The 24680-nt window shown below is 43.6% G+C and overlaps 1 protein-coding gene across 1 annotated transcript in view; it reads left to right on the forward strand.

Moving 5' to 3' along the window:
* LOC148903358 (sodium/potassium-transporting ATPase subunit alpha-1) overlaps positions 1 to 12379 on the forward strand; it is a 29580-nt gene extending 17201 nt beyond the window's left edge. The window contains exons 2-23 of the mRNA XM_089001063.1: positions 4499 to 4612; positions 4946 to 5005; positions 6366 to 6467; positions 6576 to 6677; positions 6771 to 6884; positions 6984 to 7118; positions 7202 to 7319; positions 7428 to 7696; positions 7762 to 8070; positions 8487 to 8621; positions 8709 to 8904; positions 8990 to 9165; positions 9255 to 9391; positions 9571 to 9721; positions 9811 to 9979; positions 10053 to 10207; positions 10294 to 10417; positions 11017 to 11162; positions 11235 to 11365; positions 11541 to 11642; positions 11733 to 11824; positions 12022 to 12379. Coding sequence (XP_088857189.1) covers positions 4499 to 4612; positions 4946 to 5005; positions 6366 to 6467; positions 6576 to 6677; positions 6771 to 6884; positions 6984 to 7118; positions 7202 to 7319; positions 7428 to 7696; positions 7762 to 8070; positions 8487 to 8621; positions 8709 to 8904; positions 8990 to 9165; positions 9255 to 9391; positions 9571 to 9721; positions 9811 to 9979; positions 10053 to 10207; positions 10294 to 10417; positions 11017 to 11162; positions 11235 to 11365; positions 11541 to 11642; positions 11733 to 11824; positions 12022 to 12050 — 3066 coding nt within the window. The 3' untranslated portion in view covers positions 12051 to 12379. The remainder of the gene's footprint in view (positions 1 to 4498; positions 4613 to 4945; positions 5006 to 6365; positions 6468 to 6575; positions 6678 to 6770; positions 6885 to 6983; positions 7119 to 7201; positions 7320 to 7427; positions 7697 to 7761; positions 8071 to 8486; positions 8622 to 8708; positions 8905 to 8989; positions 9166 to 9254; positions 9392 to 9570; positions 9722 to 9810; positions 9980 to 10052; positions 10208 to 10293; positions 10418 to 11016; positions 11163 to 11234; positions 11366 to 11540; positions 11643 to 11732; positions 11825 to 12021) is intronic.
* The last annotated feature ends 12301 nt before the right edge of the window (positions 12380 to 24680 follow it).

The raw sequence follows: 24680 nt of genomic DNA on the forward strand, positions 1-24680 counted from the left end.
CTCCGACCACCACAGGCACAACTGTCGCCTTTACCTTCCAGGCTCTCTCCAGCTCCTCTCTGGCCTTTGGTATTTCTCGATTTTCTCATGTTCTTTCTTTCTGATGTTTCCATCACTCGGGACGCTACATCCACGATAATGGCTTTCCTTTGCCCTTTATCTATGACCACAATATCTGGTTGGTTGGCCATTACCATCTTGTCAGTCTGTATCTGGAAGTCCCACAGGAAGGCTCTCAGGGTCCTGTTGACCTTATACAACTCCAAGCATTCAGTGATCCATGTGTGTGGCATCGAGTCATATGCTTTCTTGTAATCAATCCAGGCTGTGCTCAGGTTGGCATGTCGGGACCTGCAGTTTTGTGCGACTGTTCTGTCAACCAGCAGGTGATGTTTGGCACCTCTAGTATCTCTACCAATGCCTTCCTGTGCTTTGCTCATGTATTGATCCATGTGTCCACTTATCTTAGCCGCAATGATGCCTGACATGAGCTTCCATGTTGTGGAGAGACAGGTTATTGGCCGATAGTTGGAAGGAACTGCGCCCTTTGAGGAATCCTTCATGATCTGCCTTTGGTTAGCCATCCTGGGTGAGTCCCATCCATCAGCAACTGGTTCATTTGTGCTGCTAGGCGCTCGTGGAGAGCTGTGAGTTTCTTTAGCCAGTAGGTGTGGACCATATCCGGGCCTGGTGCCGTCCAGTTTTTCATACCTGAGACTCGTTGTTGTATGTCTGCCGCTGTGATGGTAACTGGGTTCTGTTCAGGGAGGTTGCTGTGCTCCTCTTTCAGAGTCACCAGCCATTGTGCACTGCTGTTATGTGCGACCTCCTTCTCCCATATGCCTTTCCAGTATCTTTCAGTTTCCAGCCTTGGAGGGTCTGCTCTGCTGTTAGACCCTGCCACTGAGCATACACTTTCGCAGGTTGTGTTGCGAACAGCCTGTTTATTCTTCTGGCCTCATTCTCTTTCGTGTACCTCTTTAGGCGACTGGACAAGGCCTGGAGCCATTTTTGGCAGTTGCGAGTGCTTCAGGTATGGTTATCTACATATACCCCTTGGGTATTGGCCTTTTATTCACACCTCTCTGGGTCTCCGTCAACTGGCTCACATCTTTCCGAGCCGCCTTGATCTTAGCCTCCAACCGTCTTTTCCATGGTAGGTAACGAATCTCGTGGCTCTCACGGTTACTCTTGTAGCCAAGCATCTCTATGATCACTGATGCTGAAGCGTATATCAGCTCATTGGTTTCCGTGATCGTTCCGGTCGGGGTCGCTCTCAGTGCTGCATTCACAGTTTCCATGAGACTTTCAGGTGGTACTTCACATAGCCGTTGTAATCGGTATCTTGGTTGCCCAGTTTTCATTATTGCCATGATCTTATTTCTCAGGTCAGTTGCTGCTTCGCTCAGCATTTCATTCATTGGGGCTAGCTTCCCAATCTCATCATTCATTGGGGCTTGCCTCCCAATCTCTGGTCCAACCTCTTCCTCTGATGTGGCAGCCTGCGGCCCTTCACCTTGGAATTTGTGTTGTACCTCATCAATCTCAAGTTGTGATAGCAATTGCCGTTTGTGGATATTGGAATACTGAGCGACTAGTTGTTTCGTTGTCAACTGTGACTGTGGGTTTCGAAGTAACCATTTCGCATGTAACCCCTCTGACTAGGGTTGCTTGAGTAGTAGCATTCCAACAGAGCCATGTTATCGCATCTCGTCCATCTCCGCTTTGTTCCAGTAGCCCGTTTTTCATCAAGGTGCTCCAGTTCCCCAGCACCTGAGAGCAGACCTTGTTTGGCCGGGCGACGTCTGAGCCGGCATGTCATTCGATTTATTGTCTCTCATCATTGTATGAGGTAGGCATTAGCGTGAAGGGTCTTGTCCAAGGACCCACACTGGATGATGTTTTGTGCTCATTTTTCTCAGCCTCAAGCGGGCGAACCCTCATCTCCCGTATGCCAAACTGATGAGTGTATATATATTATATGAGTGTGTGTGTGTGTGTGTGTGTGTGTATATATATATATATATCCATCCATCCATTTTCCGTACCGCTTATTCCTCATTATTTTTATATATATATATATATATATATATATATATATATATATATATATATATATATATATATATATATATATATATATATATATATATATATATGAGTGTATAACAATCCTCGTCTCACCCATTTTTTGTCCCCATTTTTTTTTTAGCTCGGGTCCTCTACCAGAGGCCAGGAAGCTTGAGGGTTCTGCGCAGTATCCGTGCTGTTCCGAGTAATGCGCTTTTCTGGACCGAGATATCTGATGTTGTTCCCGGGATCTGTTGCAACCACTCGTCTAGTTTGGGGGTCACTGCCCCGAGTGCTCCGACCACCACAGGCACAACTGTCGCCTTTACCTTCCAGGCTCTCTCCAGCTCCTCTCTGGCCTTTGGTATTTCTCGATTTTCTCATGTTCTTTCTTTCTGATGTTTCCATCACTCGGGACGCTACATCCACGATAATGGCTTTCCTTTGCCCTTTATCTATGACCACAATATCTGGTTGGTTGGCCATTACCATCTTGTCAGTCTGTATCTGGAAGTCCCACAGGAAGGCTCTCAGGGTCCTGTTGACCTTATACAACTCCAAGCATTCAGTGATCCATGTGTGTGGCATCGAGTCATATGCTTTCTTGTAATCAATCCAGGCTGTGCTCAGGTTGGCATGTCGGGACCTGCAGTTTTGTGCGACTGTTCTGTCAACCAGCAGGTGATGTTTGGCACCTCTAGTATCTCTACCAATGCCTTCCTGTGCTTTGCTCATGTATTGATCCATGTGTCCACTTATCTTAGCTAGGTCCACTAGGCATTAGCGTGAAGGGTCTTGTCCAAGGACCCACACTGGATGATGTTTTGTGCTCATTTTTCTCAGCCTCAAGCGGGCGAACCCTCATCTCCCGTATGCCAAACTGATGAGTGTATATATATATATATGAGTGTGTGTGTGTGTGTGTGTGTGTGTATATATATATATATCCATCCATCCATTTTCCGTACCGCTTATTCCTCATTAGGGTCGCGGGGGGTGCTGGAGCCTATCTCAGCTGTCTTCGGGCACGAGGCGGGGGACACCCTGAATTGGTTGCCAGCCAATCGCAGGGCACACAAAGACGTACAACAGTTACTCTCACACTCACACCTAGGGACAATTTAGAGTGTTCAATCTGCCTACCATGCATGTTTTTGGGATGTATATATATATATATATATATATATATATATATATATATATATATATATATATATATATATATATATATATATATTGGATTGGATTGGATTTGCCTTTATTAGTCTCACAGTGGAGAAATTTACATTTCACAGCAGCAAAGTTATGAAAGGATTGAAAGTAGAAAAACAAAATACATGAGCTGCTGGAAAGGCAGCCACTCTCGGGGCGCCGTCTTGAAGTCAAAAGAACAAAAAAAACTAAATAACAAATAATATGACAGCATAGAGACAATATGACAAAACAAAGACACAGAGAGACATTAATTCTTCAGGACTTGCTGTACCCTCTTTGTGATGACATGAAGCAGTTCTAGATGAAAGAGGAGAGCTTATATATATATATATAAGCCAAAATTTGAGATTATGTTCGGGCAGTCAGGCCCTCTGACTTTGGCTTGGCCCACGATGAAGATTAAGTTGAACAACCCTGTTAAAGGGAATTGTTACAGATGGATCAAAAAACATATTTCCAAACATCAGGAACTCGAATTATTTTCTATTTTATTGGATGAGGGAAAGTTGGATTTCCAACGTGTTGAAAATCTGCCTCTTTAGCAGCTTCAGCCTCTAAACTGTTTTGGAATAATTTGTCAAAAGCCAGATGGCCCCCGGGGGCCCTTGGATGGCCTGAGGCTAAGATCCAACCGTAGTGATGCAGAACCAGTGTTTTCCCAGCTTAGCTGACCAGGGTGGGGGGTTTCATGCAACAATAACATGTGCGGGATCAAGCACTCTGTTCCAGCAACTCCCTGGGAAACTTTTCGAAACATTATTAGTTTGCATATTTCCATGACCAAGGATGTTTTCAGGATTCAGTGTGAAAACAGTGAACTTGGGTCGAAAATATCACGACAAGGGTGACTGTTTCACTATGTATCCTTGACCGTGGACAAATGGCTCATTAGTAGTCACATGTACCTCTCCGCTAATATGCTAGCACCTCTCATCCCCATGTGGCTTTGAATTATAGATGAGTCTTAACTGCTAATTGACTTTGGCTTGTCATGATACTACTGCAGCTCCTGAAAAGCATCCTTTTAATTGAACTTCTAAACCTGGTGACGCCAACATGCTTGTACCGCAGACTCATGCTCACCTCATTACGTTTTGTTCTCCAGTCTTGAAAGAAAAGATGGCAGTATTTACGGCATGTCTATTGCAAAATTGAAAGTTGGTTGAATGGCACCTTTTTATTGTGTCTTTCCACTGACACTTTGTTTTTCCAGGAAGGACGAGAGCAGTATGAGCTGGCGGCCACTTCTGAGCAGGGCGGCAAAAAGAAGGGAAAAGGGAAGAAGAAAGAGAAAGATATGGATGAACTAAAAAAGGAAGTGGACATGGTGAGTTTGCGATTGACCCAAGGAATGACTTGCATTCATTGGTTGCGTTTATCCTGGACTCAAATGACTACCTTCAGTCTTGTGCTGAGCCAATGAAATTGTAAATCAGCTTCCATACTTGAAGTGCCATTTGCGGCTCGTGCTTTGGAAGCCAGTAGCCGTGATGATGAATGTCTATTCTACAACACATTGACCATCCACACTTCTTAAGTACATCATGGTCCTAAACTTCAGTTTATAGGCACACAACTAGATGCACCTGTAATGTATCGCAAAGTGTCATAGATGTGAAGTATTTGGCACTTAAATCCAATTTGTTGTGTATCTTTGCAGGATGATCACAAGCTGACTTTGGATGAGCTGAATCGCAAATATGGAACTGATTTAAGCAATGTGAGAAGTGCCACTTTCCACCTATTAGACATGTTTTTGAAAAGTTGCACAATTTTGACTGCAGTGTGCTTCAATGTAAATAATATGGACCGCAACTGAGTGTGCTGCAAAGGATTCATCTGAACAGCAGCAGATTGCGCTCCTAAAAATAAGGTGAAGGGGAAGCCGTGTGAAGGAGACGTTTGAGGAATGGTGACAAGTGGACCTTTTTTGAAATTGGTTTCTTGCTGAATAGTCCTTTACCTTTAAGGGCCTCAGCTCAGTGAGCGAACTTCACTCATCATGCACGCAATTTGCGACACAGCCGCTATCCATGTGCTGCTCATCAATTGAAATACATTATATATACAGTACACATATTGTTTAACATCAGTATTTGACCATATTTATCATTTCATGAATGTCATGTGGGAAAATAGCAACACTGGTGAGGAAAAAATTAGTTTTGTGGTGAACGTACCTACATGCAATTGAATGGGGGGAGGTGGAGCTACAAGAAGTCTCCATTTCTTTAGTCTTTATTCTTGCCCATGTTGAATCTTTGTAGCAAGGTGCATCTTTCTTGACTGATACACCATCTTTTTATCGATTAAAAAAACAACATGCGTACACACGGAGCATCAGTACACAATACAGGGTTGCACTGTTCACATTGCAAAAGAGTACTTGTGCTTGGTCGGCCAATGTGTTCTAGGCAGTGGCCAACAGTCATAATTTTTGATAATGTGCTCCTAGTTGGATTTGGAAGCATCATGTGGGAGTCATAAAACTAAATAATATGTCAATGAGTTGCATTGACCTTGTTGACACCTAGTTGGTATGCTTCTAGCATAAAATAAATACTGATTATACATTGTTAATATGACATTGATTTTATATTTGAGACAATTTGCTTTGGTGAATCCTGACTAGCAGTCTGTCAAATTGTGTGGGCTACAGCTCAAGCTTTTTTTCATGCTAATGTGCTCCTGGTCATGCAGTGAAGATCAAGAAGAATTGTTAATCAGTGCCTTTAAATGCGGCGTCTTCGAGCACTGCATATGTACAGTGGTAATGAATCATGAATAATTTATTAGCCACAGAAGCCTACTGTGTCCTGATTTTTTGACGACACTACTTTATCTCCCTCCACATTCTTCTTTGTGCCAATGAAGGGGATGAAACATTTTCTGTTCCAAGGTAAATCGTCTTTGGTGTCTCCGGACACAAATATTTGTATATTCCCACTCACAATAATATTTGTATACTGTATTCAAAATGAGGTGGAGAACAGTTGCAGTTATTTCTGGTTGTTTATCTGATGGGATGGAGCGCAGCAGCTCTGTGGCCTTTTAAATGACTACTCTTCATACCATTTTAGGGTTTGACAAACGCCAAGGCAGCTGAGAACCTGGCCCGAGATGGGCCCAATGCTCTCACTCCTCCCCCCACCACTCCAGAGTGGGTCAAGTTCTGCAAACAGGTAACATTATACATCCCAACTCTTTAATTCTAGTTTTGTTTTGTTATAAAAATCACTATAGATATACATAAATATATTTTTTCCTTTGAATCAATTGACTTCATGCAGATGTTTGGAGGTTTCTCCATGCTCCTTTGGACCGGTGCCATCCTCTGTTTCCTGGCCTATGGTATCCAGGCCGCTATGGAGCATGACCCAGCCAATGATAATGTAATGTTACTGAAAATTGTAAAACATTTATATTTATGTTGGAAATTATGATTGATGGCGCGTGGAGGTCTAAATGTCATGTTTGTTTTGCAGTTGTACTTGGGAGTCGTGCTCTCCGCTGTTGTCATCATCACTGGGTGCTTCTCATACTATCAAGAGGCCAAAAGCTCCAAGATCATGGATTCCTTCAAAAATCTTGTCCCACAGGTGGCCTTTTCCATCTTTTGGTTGCTATATTATGTACAGCATGGTCTGTGTGATTTTTTGCATGTCTGTGAAAAGTGACTGCATCCATCTGACTCTTAGCAAGCGCTGGTTGTGCGTGATGGTGAAAAGCAGAGCATTAACGCAGAGGATGTCGTCGTCGGGGATTTAGTAGAGGTGAAAGGCGGTGACCGGATCCCCGCTGACCTGCGAATCATTTCTGCCCATGGCTGCAAGGTAAAAACACAAAAGAGAAGATCTTAGCACAACAGAAACGTGGAACTATCTCACACATTCACAGGCAATGTGACAATTCTCAGGTGGACAACTCCTCCCTGACGGGTGAATCTGAGCCGCAGACACGTACTCCTGATTTCTCCAACGAGAACCCCTTGGAAACTAGGAATATTGCTTTTTTCTCCACCAACTGTGTTGAAGGTATGAAGAAGGAAGGTTACGTCAAGCAGCTGAGGATAGGGACTCCACGATCTGAGGAAGAAACCCGTTGGGTTGTGAACTTCATGACCCTGGATTTGTTCCCAATAGGAACTGCCCGAGGCATCGTCATCAGCACCGGTGACCGGACCGTCATGGGTCGCATTGCCACACTTGCCTCAGGACTTGAAGTTGGGCGCACTCCCATCTCCATCGAGATCGAGCACTTCATTCATATTATCACTGGTGTAGCAGTCTTCCTGGGCGTGTCCTTCTTTGTCCTGTCTCTCATTCTTGGGTACTCATGGTTGGAGGCTGTCATCTTCCTCATTGGCATCATCGTTGCCAATGTGCCCGAGGGTCTCTTGGCGACGGTCACTGTGAGTCTTCAGCCTTTTCTCAACTTCAGTGGGTCCTCAGTATCTAAGAGGCCTTTCATGTCTAGGTTTGTCTAACGCTGACTGCCAAGCGTATGGCCAAGAAGAACTGCTTGGTAAAAAATCTGGAAGCTGTTGAGACTCTGGGCTCCACCTCCACCATCTGCTCGGACAAGACTGGCACCTTGACCCAAAACAGGATGACCGTTGCCCACATGTGGTTTGATAACCAGATCCATGAAGCAGACACAACTGAGAACCAGAGCGGGACGTCCTTTGACAAGAGCTCCGCCACGTGGGCTGCCCTGGCTCGAATTGCTGGACTGTGTAACCGTGCCGTCTTCCTGGCAGAACAGACCAACGTTCCCATCCTCAAGGTATGATTTAATTATTTTCTCTCTTATCGTGGCAACGTATGAATGATTCCTATTTATTGGAGATGAAATTAACTTACACAACAAATATCTGTAGCTTTCCTTCTTTCTTTTGAGACCGATACTGAGATTTAGAAATGCAGAGTAGCTGATTATGTGTGAAAAAAAATGCTGTTGCCAATCTTTTTTTTTTTCTTCACTTATGTCTTATAGCCGATATCTACCAGTACCAGTCCAACAATGTTTTTTCTTGTTTTTTTTAAGCTCCTTTTATACTCTCCGGTGTCTATGAGAGAAAGGAAACAAGCATCTTTGTGTTTTGGCAATTTCCTTTCCCTTTGGATATAGATGATGCATGCTAAGTATACGCTTTCTGATGCCAAACTGGTTTCAGGCTAACGGTAGATTTTCCCCTCCAGAGAGATGTAGCTGGTGATGCTTCAGAGTCTGCACTTCTGAAATGTATTGAGCTTTGCTGTGGATCAGTCCAAGAGATGAGGGAAAAAAGTAGCAAAATTGCAGAGATCCCTTTCAACTCGACCAACAAGTACCAGGTATTGTTCATTTTCCGGTTGGAAGCCAGCAAAGGATAATGGTTAGAATTCACAAGACCCTAACTGGCAAAACATTTTGTTTCTCAGCTTTCGATTCACAAGAATTCATTAACCGAAAGGGAGTCCAACCATCTGCTGGTTATGAAAGGTGCCCCTGAGAGAATTTTGGACCGTTGCTCTTCCATCATGATCCAGGGCAAAGAGCAGCCTCTGGATGACGAGATGAAGGATGCCTTCCAAAATGCCTACCTCGAATTAGGAGGTTTGGGAGAAAGGGTGCTTGGTAAGGATTAGTCTAAATTTGGCCTGCAGTGTCATCATGCAGTTGAAAGACTCATGAGCGTTTTTTTTTTAATGTATTTTTTTAGGTTTTTGTCATTTCAATTTGCCCGATGACCAGTTTCCAGAAGGCTTTGCTTTCGATACTGATGAAGTGAACTTCCCTACTGAGAACCTGTGCTTCATCGGCCTAATGTCCATGATAGACCCTCCCCGAGCAGCTGTGCCTGATGCCGTCGGCAAATGCAGGAGTGCTGGGATCAAGGTATGCTTTCGCTGCCCGATTGCTGCAGGTAAATTAAACATTTTTTTGTTTCAGATTCGCTAAAATTCAAGCAACACTTTATCTTAAAGGTGATCATGGTAACGGGGGATCATCCAATCACAGCGAAGGCCATCGCTAAGGGTGTTGGCATTATCTCTGAAGGGAATGAGACCGTGGAAGACATAGCTGCACGTCTCAACATCCCAATCAATGAAGTCAACCCGAGGTATTTGGTGCGGAAAAAGCAGTTGAAAGATAATTTTGATCACTTGTTGAGCCAGAAGATCATAATCTGGGTCCAATGCCCACTCACTCCCAAATAGCTTTAATATAATTTGGTCACATGCAACCCCACGTTTGATGCATGTAGCACTTTAAGTTCGAGTGACCTAAACTTTGGTGCAGGGATGCTAAAGCCTGTGTTGTCCATGGCGGAGACCTGAAGGACTTGACTTCAGAGCAGCTTGATGACATTCTCAAGTACCACACCGAGATTGTCTTTGCCAGAACCTCCCCCCAGCAGAAACTCATCATTGTGGAAGGCTGCCAGCGACAGGTGCATAATGCCTACTTTGAGCATCATTCATTTCTTTATTTTTATTCATTTTTTGGGCAGTGCAAATTTGTAATTTCCCCACCATACAGGGAGCCATTGTCGCCGTGACTGGTGATGGTGTTAATGACTCTCCCGCTCTGAAGAAGGCCGATATCGGTGTTGCCATGGGGATTGCCGGATCGGACGTCTCCAAGCAGGCGGCTGACATGATCCTGCTGGATGACAACTTTGCTTCTATTGTTACGGGAGTCGAAGAAGGTAATGCGCATCCGAGCTGCCTCGGCGGAATATGTTCTTTGAATGCCGTTTGTGTGTTTCTCGTACTACTTAGGGCGCTTGATCTTTGACAACTTGAAGAAGTCCATCGCTTACACTCTGACCAGTAACATTCCTGAGATCACCCCCTTCCTCCTCTTCATTATTGCCAGCATCCCCCTGCCTCTGGGTACCGTCACCATCCTTTGTATCGACCTGGGGACTGACATGGTGCATGCATGACCTTTTCTCAAGTTGTTTTTTGTGCGTTCCAGTTGTGTCTGTGCATGGCTAAATTGTCCTATGCTGCCTTTCAGGTTCCTGCCATCTCATTGGCTTATGAGGCAGCTGAGAGTGACATCATGAAGAGACAGCCTCGAAACCCCAAAACAGACAAACTGGTCAACGAGAGACTCATCAGCATTGCCTATGGACAGATTGGTAACTTGACAACCAAACTTACCATTGTGAACCCAAACTCTTGATGTCATTGCTAGATTTTTTTTCTAGTGGGTTGGTATCTCGATCTTCTAAGATGAATAGAAAACCATAGGCCCACATTCACAGAGCAACCATGTGTTTATGGGATGACAGCTCAGTGTTCTTTTTTGTAACAAAGCCAGGATAAAGTTTGACCTCCCAGTTAACGTGGGCTTCATGAAATAACAAAATGCAAACACGCAATAGACCTGAACAAATAGCTTCCCCATCTCATGACTCTGAAAACAATGAATTTCAAGTGTCGTCATTCGTAAACAAAATATTTTTAACTGCCCTCCACTGTCTCATAACTTCTCATAGGAGGATTTATGATTTTCTTTTTTTTCAAGGTAATTTCATAATGGATCAATTGACTTGGTTATTTGTAGAATGACAGATGTTTTGTCTTAATTTATCATCAGGACCTCCAGACCAATCTGTGAATGGAATCACGTATTGATTTGGAATTTAGTCTGAAGATACATTGTCATCCGAAATGTTTCAACTATTTTCCTGTTGACAATGTAATGTTGGTGATCCATTCACGTATCTGCTTGCAGGCATGATCCAAGCTCTTGCCGGCTTTTTTACCTATTTTGTGATTCTTGCTGAGAACGGCTTTCTGCCGCGGACATTGTTGGGAATCCGTGTGTCCTGGGACAACAAGTATTGCAATGATCTAGAAGACAGTTACGGGCAGCAATGGGTTAGTACAATCAGTTTCACACGGTCGTTCAACATTGCAGATCTTCATTCTGCTGCCTATTTGTGTGTGCAGACTTATGAGCAGAGAAAGATCGTCGAGTTTACATGCCATACGGCCTTCTTTGCCAGCATTGTCATTGTCCAGTGGGCTGATCTCATCATCTGCAAGACCAGGAGGAACTCTGTCTTCCAGCAGGGCATGAGGTCAGTGGAAAAGCATCACCTGAACAAAGTGTTAAAGATCAAATTGTTTCCATGCCGCAACCAATTGATCGTCCCAAGCTGGAAAAAAAAATATTAAAACTGTTTCAACTTTAATGATATTGTTTTTGGATCATATGGCTTCTTTAATGAGTAAACTATTATTTTCATGCTGCAGGAACAAGATCTTGATCTTTGGGTTATTTGAGGAGACTGCCCTGGCTGCCTTCCTCTCCTACTGCCCTGGCATGGACGTCGCCCTCAGAATGTATCCTCTCAGGTAAGTGGGATGCCAGAATGTCACACGGCAGCCTCACATCGCAGCGTAGTATCTGATTTCCTTGTATGTTCGTGCTTGTGTTTTTTCCAGGGCCAACTGGTGGTTCTGCGCATTCCCATATTCCCTGCTCATCTTTATCTATGATGAAATCCGCAAGCTGATCATCAGACGCAGCCCAGGAGGTGAGCTCAAGCGCCATGCTTTCATTATCTTCAGTTGCAAGAGCGTCCTGCTCTCTTGTGTTCCTCTCTTCCAAATTTGTATTAAGTTAAAGAAACTCTTCACTTGGGTGTAAATTTCCTCCCCAGTGAACAGCCGGAAAGTAATGGCATTGCAACGTAGTTTGTTTTTGTAATATGTCACCCCCCTGTGTTTCCAGGTTGGGTGGAACAAGAGACCTACTATTGAAGACCCACCAACCCATCAGCTCTCATCTTCCCCCTCACTCTCATCATTGCATGAATATTGTCTTGCTGCTCGGAATAAAATTTTAACCTCTGTGGGGAAAAAAGTAACCCATTGGAACATGTTTTTATATTAGTGAATGCTTGATACTACTATTATAGACATACTGAGATGGAACGTGCTGATGATACGTATATGATAAATGCTAATAATAACATGAACACTGAACATTGACTTTGACTATGCGTGCCTTGTTTCTGAAACAGGACCAATTTTATACATGTTTTTAACAGTTATAAATCTTCAATAAAATGCGCTTGAGTCAGGTCCTACATGTTTGCTGTTCTTGTTATTGATTCTGTCATTTTATTTGTGAAGTTCGGGCTCAGCTTTTTGCAAACTAATGTATTGTCCTGTTAGAAACAATACGATAACCATTTTAAAACAATACAGCAGTGGGCAACCAACAACTTCACCTTAAGGTTGGAATCCCACCATTTTAGAAAAAAGGATCATATTTGTGGTACTTTGTAGTGATAGCATCAATGAATTATTAACATGGACGTGCAGTCAAAGTCATGAAACGTCAAATGAAAAGAACATAAGTCATTTGTCAAGTTCTGGGCGGGGATAGTGACATCATTGGTTGAATTGGAAAGGCAATTTCAGGATGATTGTGTGACCTTCTCATGCCAAAAACACAAGTCAGATAACTTCCCGAACAACGCCGTAGTTGCAAAAATACCCAAAATCATCACTCAGCATGTCACGTGGGAAGGAAGTTAAAAACACTCCTCATCTTGATGGAAGATTCATCATACTGTGCTCTAATTGCGGGCAATACACATTTTCTCAGCAAACGTGAGAACTGTAAACCGGTAGGGAGGTGACTGATTTTCAAACATACCACTTGCATGACAATAGCTAACTGTTTTTTTTTTACGGTGAGGACATGCGTTTGCATGTTATGCTTGTTGTTCATACTTTTACTTTAATTTTACTTCCTCTGGTACACATTGAACAATGGCATCAAGTGATGTGCCATACTATTCACATCAAATCTTAGTTTTACACTTTCAGTTTAGAGGACTACTACTTGCAACACTGCATTGTGGTAAAACTGCACTACCGTTGAACGAATTGAGAGCACACTGAGATCTTTAATCTCGAAAACACAGTACACTACTTGCGCCGTTACCCAACACGTCAACAGCAAATGAAAGGGGTTAAAAATGATTAGAAAGTGCCATCGATGCTATAAAGTGCAGGCGTTGCACATACTGCAAACTACACCTACAATGATCACCATATTGTGAAGCTACTATTTCTTAGAGAGTGACAATGACCGGTGTCAATTGTCTAAAGCAGTACGTCTGTGTAAGCTCTCAGTCGTACAGGAGTGGTCCATCAATGAAAAGGTTTCTTCAGCCGTCATCTGTACTTCTTTGCAGGTATCGGACATTTCGCTTCTTATCCAAGAGGCTTCGTCAGCGAACATTTAGTTAAAAAAATTTAGTTCACTGACGAAGCCTCTTGGATAAGAAGCGAAACGTCAGACACCTTCAACGAAGTATAAATCGCGTCTGAAGAAACCATTTTAATCGATGTCTAAAGCAGTGATTTTTAAACTGGGTTTTATCCAACCCTAGGGGTTCGGTGAGTCGGTCTCAGGGCTTCGGTGGATCCTCCACCGCAGAGGTCCACCCCTCAGTCTAGTCCAGGGGTGGGCAAACTTTTTGAGTCGTGGGCCGCATTGGGTTCTAAAATTTGACAGAGGGGCCGGGCCAGGAGCATTTGGAGGGAGTGTTTGGGCCGGAAATACTAAACCTAAAACATTAAAGGACAACCGACGCCTCCGGACAAGTTATGTCCATAATTTATAAAATCACTTCAAATGACTTTGACTGGGCGTATTTTACAAAGATTCCACGGCATATAGCTGTAGTTTACGTTTTAAGACTTGCGCTGAATATTCAGGAAGTCTTGTTTTCCAGTTGATGACGATCCCCATGTGACATCACGTTAGGACCGCCCCTGACCAAGAAAGCGACACGCAATGCATTTTGGGTACTTTGTTTGGTCTGAAAACTTCGTGTTGATCCGTGTTGATGGAGAAATTAGTAGGAAAACACATAAATAATGCCATGGTGAATCGTTGTGTGTTGCACCAAGACAACTATTTGATATTCGCTGACACAATTTCCCACCTGACAAATCAGCCCATTTCCAACGGAGCTTGGGCGCAATCTTCTGCATTTTCTGGGTGCTACATTGCTGTCATTGACGGCTCGAATTGATATGGGAGGACTCCTTGAATCAATTGCAAACATTTATGCTTTCCTCTTCAGAACTATTTGAATCATATTCATAACTGGATGAGTAACAAGAAAGCATCTTCTCCGAATCTGAAGCCATTGTTTTGATTCTCGAGCAAGGCAAGACATCTTGGCGTGTCGTCACGAACAAGGGGGTGGGACCTTCTGAAACTGGCCATTTACGGATTCATTTTGAAGTCATTTTTATTGGTGTTTTTCATTTAACTAAAAATATCAGCCTACCTGATTTGGGTATTTTAGATGCTATCAAACGTTTTTCTGATGTCCGTAGGAAACAAAAAAAAAAAAAAAAAAATGGTGCCGGTTGTCCTTTAAACATAGCGTGTACAAACCTCATAGCACAGTAAGAACACGACAACCAAATGTGAAAAATATCCCTGATCAGTTAATAAATTTGTCGCAAGGAATATGGTGTTTACATACTATTTCGCAGATACTTGGAGGAGGAAATGGAAATAGATTAAAATAACATATGCACTGTGATTTATCAAGATTGCGTCTGTTTTTAATAAGTTTCCATCGAAGGGGCAAAGTTAAAGAAATCAACATTTATTGAAAAATGGAATCACTTTCAACATTCAAAACATATTATTACACAACGAAATATTCAAGCTCAATAATACCGACTTGTGTTAAATTTCGCCAAATCATAGATGGTTTGTCCTGACCGCGCGCTCAACAAACTCTCCACTGACTCGTTCCGAGCACACAGACATAGGCTTCCTGCAGTTGGAATTTGCATACTCGGCACGGCAGCCAATCAGAAGCCTGCTTCTTTCTTCCGGACTTTCGCAAGCGTTATAAAGTCGTGCAATTGCGTGTCATTTTCCAAAATAGATGCACAGAACCTCAGCCCAGAAGAAAGATTCAAAAGAAGCTAACAACATGTGTGATGCTACAATGTAAATGTAAATTTACATTAAACCGTGACTGTAAAGTGTAGGTGAGACTTATGAAAGGGGCTTAGTGGCTCTAAGAAGGAATGCGAACGTTGCATTGTGCACCGCAATGACAATCGACTACTGCAGCAAAATCTACAGTCATGCACGTTTACCGTAAATTAAGCACGGTAGCAATTGTAGTAGGTACATTCTTGATTTAAAAAAAAACTTTATACTTTGTGACAATGTTTTTTAATGTGATTAGTTGTCTCATTGTGCATCAAGTTGTGAAAAAATCGGGCAGGCAACTTTTCAGTTATCTGCCCTGTTGTCCACTAACTTTTTGTCATGAGTTTCAGACACTGTTTTTTCTATAATTTGGGCAAATTCGGCGGGCCGGATTAAAAAGCCTAACGGACCGTATGTGGCCCGCGGGCCGTAGTTTGCCTAAATCTGCTCTAGTCTGTAGTTAGTTGGCACAGTCATTGAAAGTGTTATGAGTTCATGCACTGTATTTGTTTTGTTATTTGAACTCAGTGATATTAATGCACAATTCATTTCGTGCACCAGTAAAAAAAAAATCATATTTTATTTTTTATCAAAAAAGGGTTCGGTGAATGATCATATGAAACTGGTGGGGTTCAGTGCCTCCAACAAGAGTGCCAAGTGAGAATTTATGGCACAGCTAATGCATAATTTTATTATTTTCCCGACAATTACCAGTTTATGCTTTAACAGCCGGCGTATGACAAAATCACTGATTCACATATTTTTTTTGAAACAGTGAAAAAATTAGTTGGCCAGGCTTACATTGCCTTTGAAGTTTCAACATTTTGAAAAGTTGAACTCGATGGAGATGATTGTATAACAGACAATTTGAGTGTCTCCAAAATAAACGCTAATTAACCCACAAGTGAATGTTGACAGCTGTCTCTCATCCCATAGAAACATTGTCATTTGGCTTGAACTCAAGTGGCCTGGGACCTCATTAGAAGGATGTATTTGACTTGTAGCAGGTTCCAGTGTTCCAGCCTCCTGAAAATATTTTATTAAATGGAGAATTCTGTTCAATTTTAACAGATGTAGTTATTAATATTTACAATATACCGTTTTTCTACACTCATTTCTCCTCGGCCAGCAGATGTGCAGCATTGGGGAGACGGGAAAAACATAGTTCTCCATGCTCGGTATTTCAACAGTATGTCACATTTTGCTGGAAATCGAGTGACAATGACAAAAACCCTGGCACTGGAGTGAACACATTTTTATAAATTGAATGTGTTATTATTATTTTTGCACATGTCTGGCAGTGAATGAGTTAACATGGGATTGCTATCTTTGTTGCAACACTTTGGTGTCCGTTTCTGTCCCAGAATGTCATGTTTGAAACCTCACAATGGCAAGGATCTGCTGATAGGTGTCGCCTTTAACTCACGATGTCAAAATGTGAACAACATGGTGATGACGACTGTTTAAGCACCAGCTCAACTTTGACATTTTGCTCCTTGTTCGAGAACAGCAACTTGTACAAAAAGTACAGAAAGCTTTAACCGTAGAGGAGGTTGCATTCAGTTCACCTGGAAAGGTTTTCAAGGCTCCTCCTGAAATTCCATCCAAAAGCCAAACATCCGTGATTTTCTATCTATTGTGACATAACCCATTAAGCATATATTTTCATTTTGCCCAAACATACCCTTGAATAGCAGAGATAAATTATGCAAACCTATTATAATTTCCAATGCAGTGTTATAATTTATATTCTGCTTTGCCACACAGTTGAATGCCTCCATAGTTTTACACCAAGCCCGTGAGCCTGTGCAGTTGGTGTTTGTATGCCAGCCAGCATTTGGTCTCTGTCAAAATATCGCAGGCTCCTCTCTGACCTGTGGCTTTCATGATTGCGTGCTGTCTCAGGCCCCACTGTCTCTACATTGCCTACGAGGCCTCGCAGTGTGCCGAGGCTTAGTTTGTTGTGACAGATGTCATATAAGCTGGTGAGGAAATGCCTTGCAGAGGACGGATAGAATCAGAGTCCTCAAATCGTGCCAAAGGTACAGTACGTCCAAAACCAGATTGACATGCATGATCCTGCTTGTTGTGTTCATATCAATATGCTGTGGTGCAGCTACGATACTTGGTGCATATATTGTCCACTTAAAAAAAGCAGATATCACAATCAAAATAAAACATGATAGATATGGCAGTAAATTGACACAAAAAATACTAGTACAAACAATCACCATGTCCTGCAGGTGTGCGCGTTGCCTTTTCTATTTCATCTCTTGTCCTATCCATCATCATTGTCTTCAGTCTTTATGCTCGCAGGCGTATTAATCCTTTTTAAAGGACGCAGATCCCAGCTGAGCTCCAAGGTCTGAGATCCTTCAATGTTGAGTGTGTGCCAGAAAATATTTTGTCAAACCAAGTCGTGTGCTGGGCCACAGCTGAATGTCTGCTTGAGAATCGAATTAATTCTTCAAAGTGGCTTCATCCACCCGCAGAGCTGGTGGAGTCAGACTGGAATATTCACCCCCAACGATCTGTCACGTGATGAGCTTTCAAGAAGCCGCTGTATTTGGTTTTAATTCATTAATTTGCTGAAAGATCAAGTGACAGGGTGTGTTCAATGGCCAGCTGTAGCAGCATCCCTCATTCATATTGAAATCAGGGTGGTCAGGGTGCATGCTCTACTTGGCAGAAATACACTCGCTGGGGTCCGTGCATGATATTGGCAGGAAGACTGCAAGATCTTTGTATAGCCCCCTTTTTGTATCGCAGAAAAACATGATTACATTCATGAAATGCCATCGAACGAGGAAGATTAGGACAAGTCCAGTTCCAGGATATTGGCGAACAAAGTGTATTTACTAAAAAGCGATAAAGTCCTTCAGAAAAAGAACACATGAAAATGTGTCAAGATTCGCAGAGATGACATCAGAACTGAGACAGGTATATGCAGATATTTCATGTGGCATCCTACATTCAGAATTATAGGACCTCTGGGGTGCTTGACGACAGAGATTCTACTATACCAGGAGTCTCAAAATCATTTTTTGCTACAAGCCATATTGTAGTTATGGTTTCCACTCCAGCCTTTGTTTAATCCTCTCCACACATTACATATAAACACACATCAAATTGACGAATGGTTGTTTAGAAATGTGAACTCAAGAATAATGACTATTATTGTGGTTTACATACGACAATTTGAAATTTTGGTTCGAACTTTTGCAGGTATCGTAGCACTTGAGATGCTTGATTTGCTTCTGCGCGTCGAATAAAATGATGTGGCGGGCCAAACTTTGCCCTCAGGCCTTGACTTTGACACCTGTGCACTATACATTGCCTTCTTTTAACATTAAATACACAAAAACATTGGATTAGGGGTTTGTTGTGTGTTATAAAAGAGCATAAAACCATAACCCTACCAGAGGAACTCACTGTGAATGGCCTCCTGCTGCTCTTTTCCTCATCAGGCGCTTGACATTTCTGACTTCAATGTTTTTGGGAAATGGCGCAGAGAAGCTCACATGTATGTTTGGAACAGCTGTGCAAATCACTTATTTAAGAGCCTATAGTCGTGCATTTGCTTTTACAATTGCTGGCTAGGCAAAGCGTGCACACACAGCAGTGACTTTTATGAGTTGATGGCGCTCATTGCCATTCTTGCTACTGGCAACCCCTTATAACAAGTGCTCCTCGCCACTTATAAGAGGAATAAATGAACCAGAAAATGTGTCCAAGAGCAAAGGAACAAATGGTGTTTATAATATACTATAGTGTAGTGTGTGCATGAGAGTAACATAAGTAGCACAGAGTAGCATGAACATTCATCAGTGCTCTACATCATATGCTCAAAGCAACAGCAGGCTGGCCTCTAAGGCCCTGGACCCCCTGGCAGAGGTCACTGAGTGTTGGCAGCATCTGCTGAGTGAAGCTTTTCACTTGTGCTAACTAAACCGTGCAGTTCTGAGTAGCAAGACAGTGTTAAGATGGAGGAGGCGATTCCTTCAGGTTTGCTTTTTTGTAGCTTATCTCATGTAAACTATGATAACAAGATCGGTGAGAAGGTTTCTTCAGCCGTCATCTGTACAAATTTGAAGGTTTCGGACGTTTCGCCTCCTATCCAAGGGGCTTCGTCAGAGAACTAAAGTCTGACTGGTCGTATCTGCCCTATTTATATATCCCTACTGTCCAGACATGGCGGCGCCGGACACAGCTATGATAGGTCCCTACTCTCAGGTTGGGGGGAACAGAGGACCACTCCCTGTGACCCCACTGATTGTTCCTACATTCCTGACTAACGACTGGCCTATTTGCCCCACTCCCCCCGGTATCACCTCATCAGCATTATGAATGTTGCCGAACCTGTTTTGCCTAAGCAGGCTATTGTATGAACAATCCAAATTGAACCTCACACCACCAGACCGGTTTAATGAAGGATTTTGTTGTTTTATAAGAATCGCTTCTTTTACCCCCCTTTCAAACCATCTATGTTCTTTCGCTAAGATTTTAACCTCATTGTCGTCAAATGAGTGGTTGCTAGCTTTTAGGTGCAAATGTACTGCCGATTGAGGCCTACTCGTATTATCCCTGCGATGTTGATAAAGTCTTTTTTTGAGATTTTGTTGAGTCTCCCCAATGTATTGCTCTTTACAATTTTCATTCTTACAATGTATTGAATAAACTACATTACTTTGTTTTTCATTTGGTAGCCTATCTTTTGGATGCACTAATTTTTGCCTTAACGTGTTTATCGGTTTGAAATAAGTAGGAATTTTGTGTTGCCAAAGGACTCTGTAATTTTTCAGAAACTTCTGCAATGTAAGGTACTGCTACTCCTCTCCTTTTTGTATCTTGAGAATTTTTGGTTTCATTCCCTATTCTTTCTTTCTGACATTTGTTGAATGACCACTGAGGGTACCCACAGTTAGTGAGTGCTCTCCTGATATGTTTTGACTCCTTTTCTCTACCTTCAATGCTAGTTGGTATTAGTTTAGCCCTATGCTGGAGGGTTCTGATAACTCCTAGTTTGTGTTGTAAAGGGTGGTTAGAGTCAAAAAGTAAGTATTGGTCAGTGTGCGTAGCCTTCCTAAAGACTTCTGTTTTTAGCGCGCTGTCCTCTTTTTTAATTACTTTACAAACCAAGAAGGCCAGTTGGTTCTCTTTAATGCCCTCACGAGTAAATTTAATGTTGATGTCTACAGAGTTGAGGTGATCTGTGAAGGATTGAATTTCTTGTTTTTTAATTATGACAAAAGTATCGTCCACATATCTAAACCAGTGTCTAGGTTTTGTCCCTGGGAAGGTTGTGAGGGCCTGTTTCTCCATCTCTTCCATGTACAGATGAGCCACTATGAGTGAAACTGGTGAGCATATAGCACAACTGTCACGGTTTGCGAGGTGGTGATGGCGGGTGCGGATCCCAAAAAGCAGGCAGGAGGGAGCAGGAGATTGTTTGACAAATCGCATTAAAATTAAGGTCAGCAGGAACAAAATGTAAAACATCAAAATCATCTTCTTCTTTTCCTTTCGGCTTTTCCCCTCAGGGGTCGCCACAGCGAATCAGTGTCCTCCATCTATCCCGGTTTTGTGCATCCTCTTCTCTCACACCAGCTACCTTCATGTCCTCTTTGACCACATCCATAAACCTCCTCTTCGGTCTTCCTCTTGGTCTCCTGCCTGGTAGTTCAAGACTCAGCATCCTTCTCCCGATTTCGTCACTGTCTCTCCTCTGGACATGTTCAAACCATCTCAGTCTGGCCTCTCTGACTTTCTCTGCAAAGCCTCTAACATGAATTGTCCCTCTAATGTACACATTCCTGATCCTATACAACCTGGTCACTCCCAAAGAAAACCTCAACATCTTCAGCTCTGCTCCCTCCAGCTCTGCTTCCTGTCTTTTCTTCAGTGGCACTGTCTCCAGTCCAAACGTCATGGCTGGTCTGACCACGGTTTTATACACTTTTCCTTTCATCCTAGCTGAAACCCTTCTATCACACATCACACCTGACATTTTTCTCCAGCCGCTCCAGCCTGCCTGGACACGTTTCTTCACCTCTTTTCCACACTCTCCATTCCTCTGGACAGTTGAACCCAAGAACTTAAAATCCTCCACCTTCTTTATCTCTTCTCCCTGTAGCATCACGCTTGCACTTGGATCCTTCTCATTCACACACATATATTCCGTCTTGCTGCGACTGATCTTCATTCCTCTCCTTTCCAGGGCATATCTCCACATCTCTAGTTTCTCGGCCACCTGTTCCCTGTTCTCGCTACAGATCACAATGTCATCTGCAAACATCATGGTCCAAGGAGATTCTTGTCTAACATCGTCTGTCAGCCTGTCCATCACCATAGCAAACAAGAAGGGGCTCAGAGCTGACCCCTGGTGGAGTCCCACCTCCACCTTGAATTCCTCAGTCATACCGACAGCGCACCTCACAACTGTCTTACAGTCATGACACATGTCTTGCACCGCTCTGACATACTTTTCCGTCACTCCAGACTTCCTCATGCAATGCCACAGCTCTTCTCTGGGCACCCTGTCATACGCTTTCTCCAGATCTACAAAGACACTTTGCAATTCCTTCTGACCTTCTCTGTACTTCTCTATCAGCATTCTTAAAGCAAACACTGCTCTGCTGCTTTCCCAGAGTTTCATTGTATGGCTCATCAACTTTATTCCTCTGTAATTAGTACAACTCTGCACATCTCCTTTGTTCTTAAAAATGGGCACGAGTACACTTCGTCTCCATTCTTCAGGCATCTGTTCACCATCTAAGATCTTGTTGAATAACCCAGTCAAGAACACCACCGCCACCTCTCCAAGACACTTCCATACCTCGATTGGTAAATCATCAGGCCCGAGTGCCTTTCCCACCTTCATCCTCTTCAGCGCCCTCCTCACTTCATCCATGCTAATGCTTGCTACGTCTTGGTCCACAATAGTCACGTCTTCTACTCTTTGTTCCTTCTCATTTTCCTCATTCATCAATTCTTCAAAGTACTCTTTCCATCTTGCCATCACACTACTGGCACCTGTTAATACATTGCCATCTCTATCCTTAATTACCCGAACCTGCTGCAGGTCCTTACCATCTTTGTCTCTCTGTCTCGCCAGCCTGTAAAGATCAGTCTCACCTTCCTTGCTGACCAGCCGAGCATACAAGTCATCATGGGCCTCTTGTTTGGCCTTTGCCACCTTTACTTTTACCGTGCGCTGCATCTCCTTGTACTGCTGTCTACTCTCGTCCATCCTCTCAGTGTCCCACGTCTTCTTTGCTAACCTCTTTCTCTGTATACACTCCTGCACCTCCTCGTTCCACCACCAAGTCTCCTTATCTACCTTTCTTCCACTCGATACACCAAGTACTTTCCGACCCGTGTCTCTGATTATGTTTGCTGTAGTTTGCCAGTCATCTGGAAGGACCGCTTGCCCACCCAGTGCTTGTCTTACCTCCTTCCTAAATATCATGCAACACTCTTCCTTTTTCAACATCCACCATTTTGTCCTCACTTCAGCCTTTGGTTTATTCATCTTCCTCACTGCCAGCGTCATCCTACACACCACCAACCTATGCTGTCTGGCTACACTCTCACCAACCACTACTTTGAAGTCACTGATTTCCTTTAGATGGCGCCGTTGACACAAAATGTAGTCTACCTGTGTACTTCTGCCTCCACTCTTATAGGTCACCCTATGTTCCTGTCTCTTCTGAAAGAAAGTATTCACAATAGCCATTTCCATTTTCTTAGCAAAGTCAACCACCATCTGTCCTTCAGCGTTCCTCATCTGGAGTCCAAACCTACCCATCACCTCCTCATCATCTTTGTTTCCTGCGCCAACATGTCCATTGAAGTCTCCACCAATTACAACCCTCTCACTTCTCGGGATGTTCTGTATGACTTCATCAAAGTCCAACCAAAATTTCTCCTTCTCCGACAGCTCGCATCCTACTTGTGGGGCATACCCACAAACAACATTGAACATCACACCTTCAATTTCGAGCTTCAGACTCATCATTCTATCTGATACTCTTTTTACTTCTAAGATATTCCTAACAAACTCCTTTTTTAAGATAACCCCAACTCCATTTCTCTTTCTGTCTTCACCATGATAGAACAACTTAAACCCTGACCCTAAGCTTCTAGCCTTGCTCCCTTTCCACCTGGTCTCCTGGACACACAGTATGTCTACCTTCCTTCTCTGCATCATGTCAACCAGCTCTCTACCTTTACCTGTCATTGTTCCTACATTCAGTTCCTACTCTTAGTTCTATACTCTTGGCGTTCCATCTCTCTCTTTTCCTCCGGGCACACCTCCCTCCTCTCCTTCTTTGACCAACAGTAGTCCATTTTCCACTGGCACCCTGAAGGTCAACAGTACCAATGGCGGCCGTTGTTAACCCGGGCCTCGACCGATCCGGTATGGGATTCATAGGTTTGATTCGCATATTTGTTTTGGCAAAAATTTTTTACGTCGGATGCCCTTCCTGACACAACCCTCTGTATTTATCCGGGCTTGGGACCGGCACCATAAGACACTGGCTTGTGCCCCCTTGTGGCTACATTAAAATTTCAAAATCATCTGAACAGAAAAAATAATCAAAAAAAGTATCGAAAGAAGACCAAAAGTAAAAGTCCACCAAGGTTAAACAAACACATACACAATGCATGCAGCAAACAAGCAGCAAACAATGAACCGACACCGGATGGTCGTGCCGGGTGTCCTTTTAAGTGTCAGTGATTAAACGACCAGCACCTGCGAGGCTGCAGGCAGGGCTGACGTCGCTACCCGTTGGTCGCCAATCTGATCGGGACGACCAGCACCTGTGCAGGTGCAGGCGGTGCCGACAGCGCCCCCCGTTGATCACCAACCAGATCATGACAGTACCCACCCTTCAAGGGGCTGCTTCCAGAAGTCCCAACAGTCTCCCAAAAGGTCCACTCGCCAGGGAACGGTCGGGGGAGAGGGCAACCGCTGCCTCTCCAGCATACGACGGGCGGCGGCCTGATGGGAACGGGACTCGGCCTGGGGTGGACGAAGATGCTGCGCGGATCGTTGTGGGCGTGAGTGCGATTCCTCTCGCACGTTCACGCGACGGCGCATGGCTCAACGTGGACGTCGAACTGCCAGGCGCAGAATGGCACCCCGTACGGCCGTATGGGACCAGGTCTTGCCCGGACGCCGACGTGGGCGTGAACTGCCCGGCACCGGGGAAACGAAACCAGTCCAGAGCCGCTCCGGGATCCAGCGGTGAGTGGGGTCTCGGACTGACGTTGACGCGGACATTGCACGGCTCGTCGTGGATGAGACTCAATTCGTCATGCACGACGACAGCGTGGCTGGACGTGGGCGTGCACTGCCAGTCACCCAGTGTCACCCTGGACGGCCACCTAGAAGGAGGTCTCGG

This window comes from Hippocampus bargibanti, linkage group LG01 (assembly GCF_051943395.1).
Source record: "Hippocampus bargibanti isolate YZ-2025 linkage group LG01, ASM5194339v1, whole genome shotgun sequence".
Classification (NCBI taxonomy): domain Eukaryota; kingdom Metazoa; phylum Chordata; class Actinopteri; order Syngnathiformes; family Syngnathidae; genus Hippocampus; species Hippocampus bargibanti.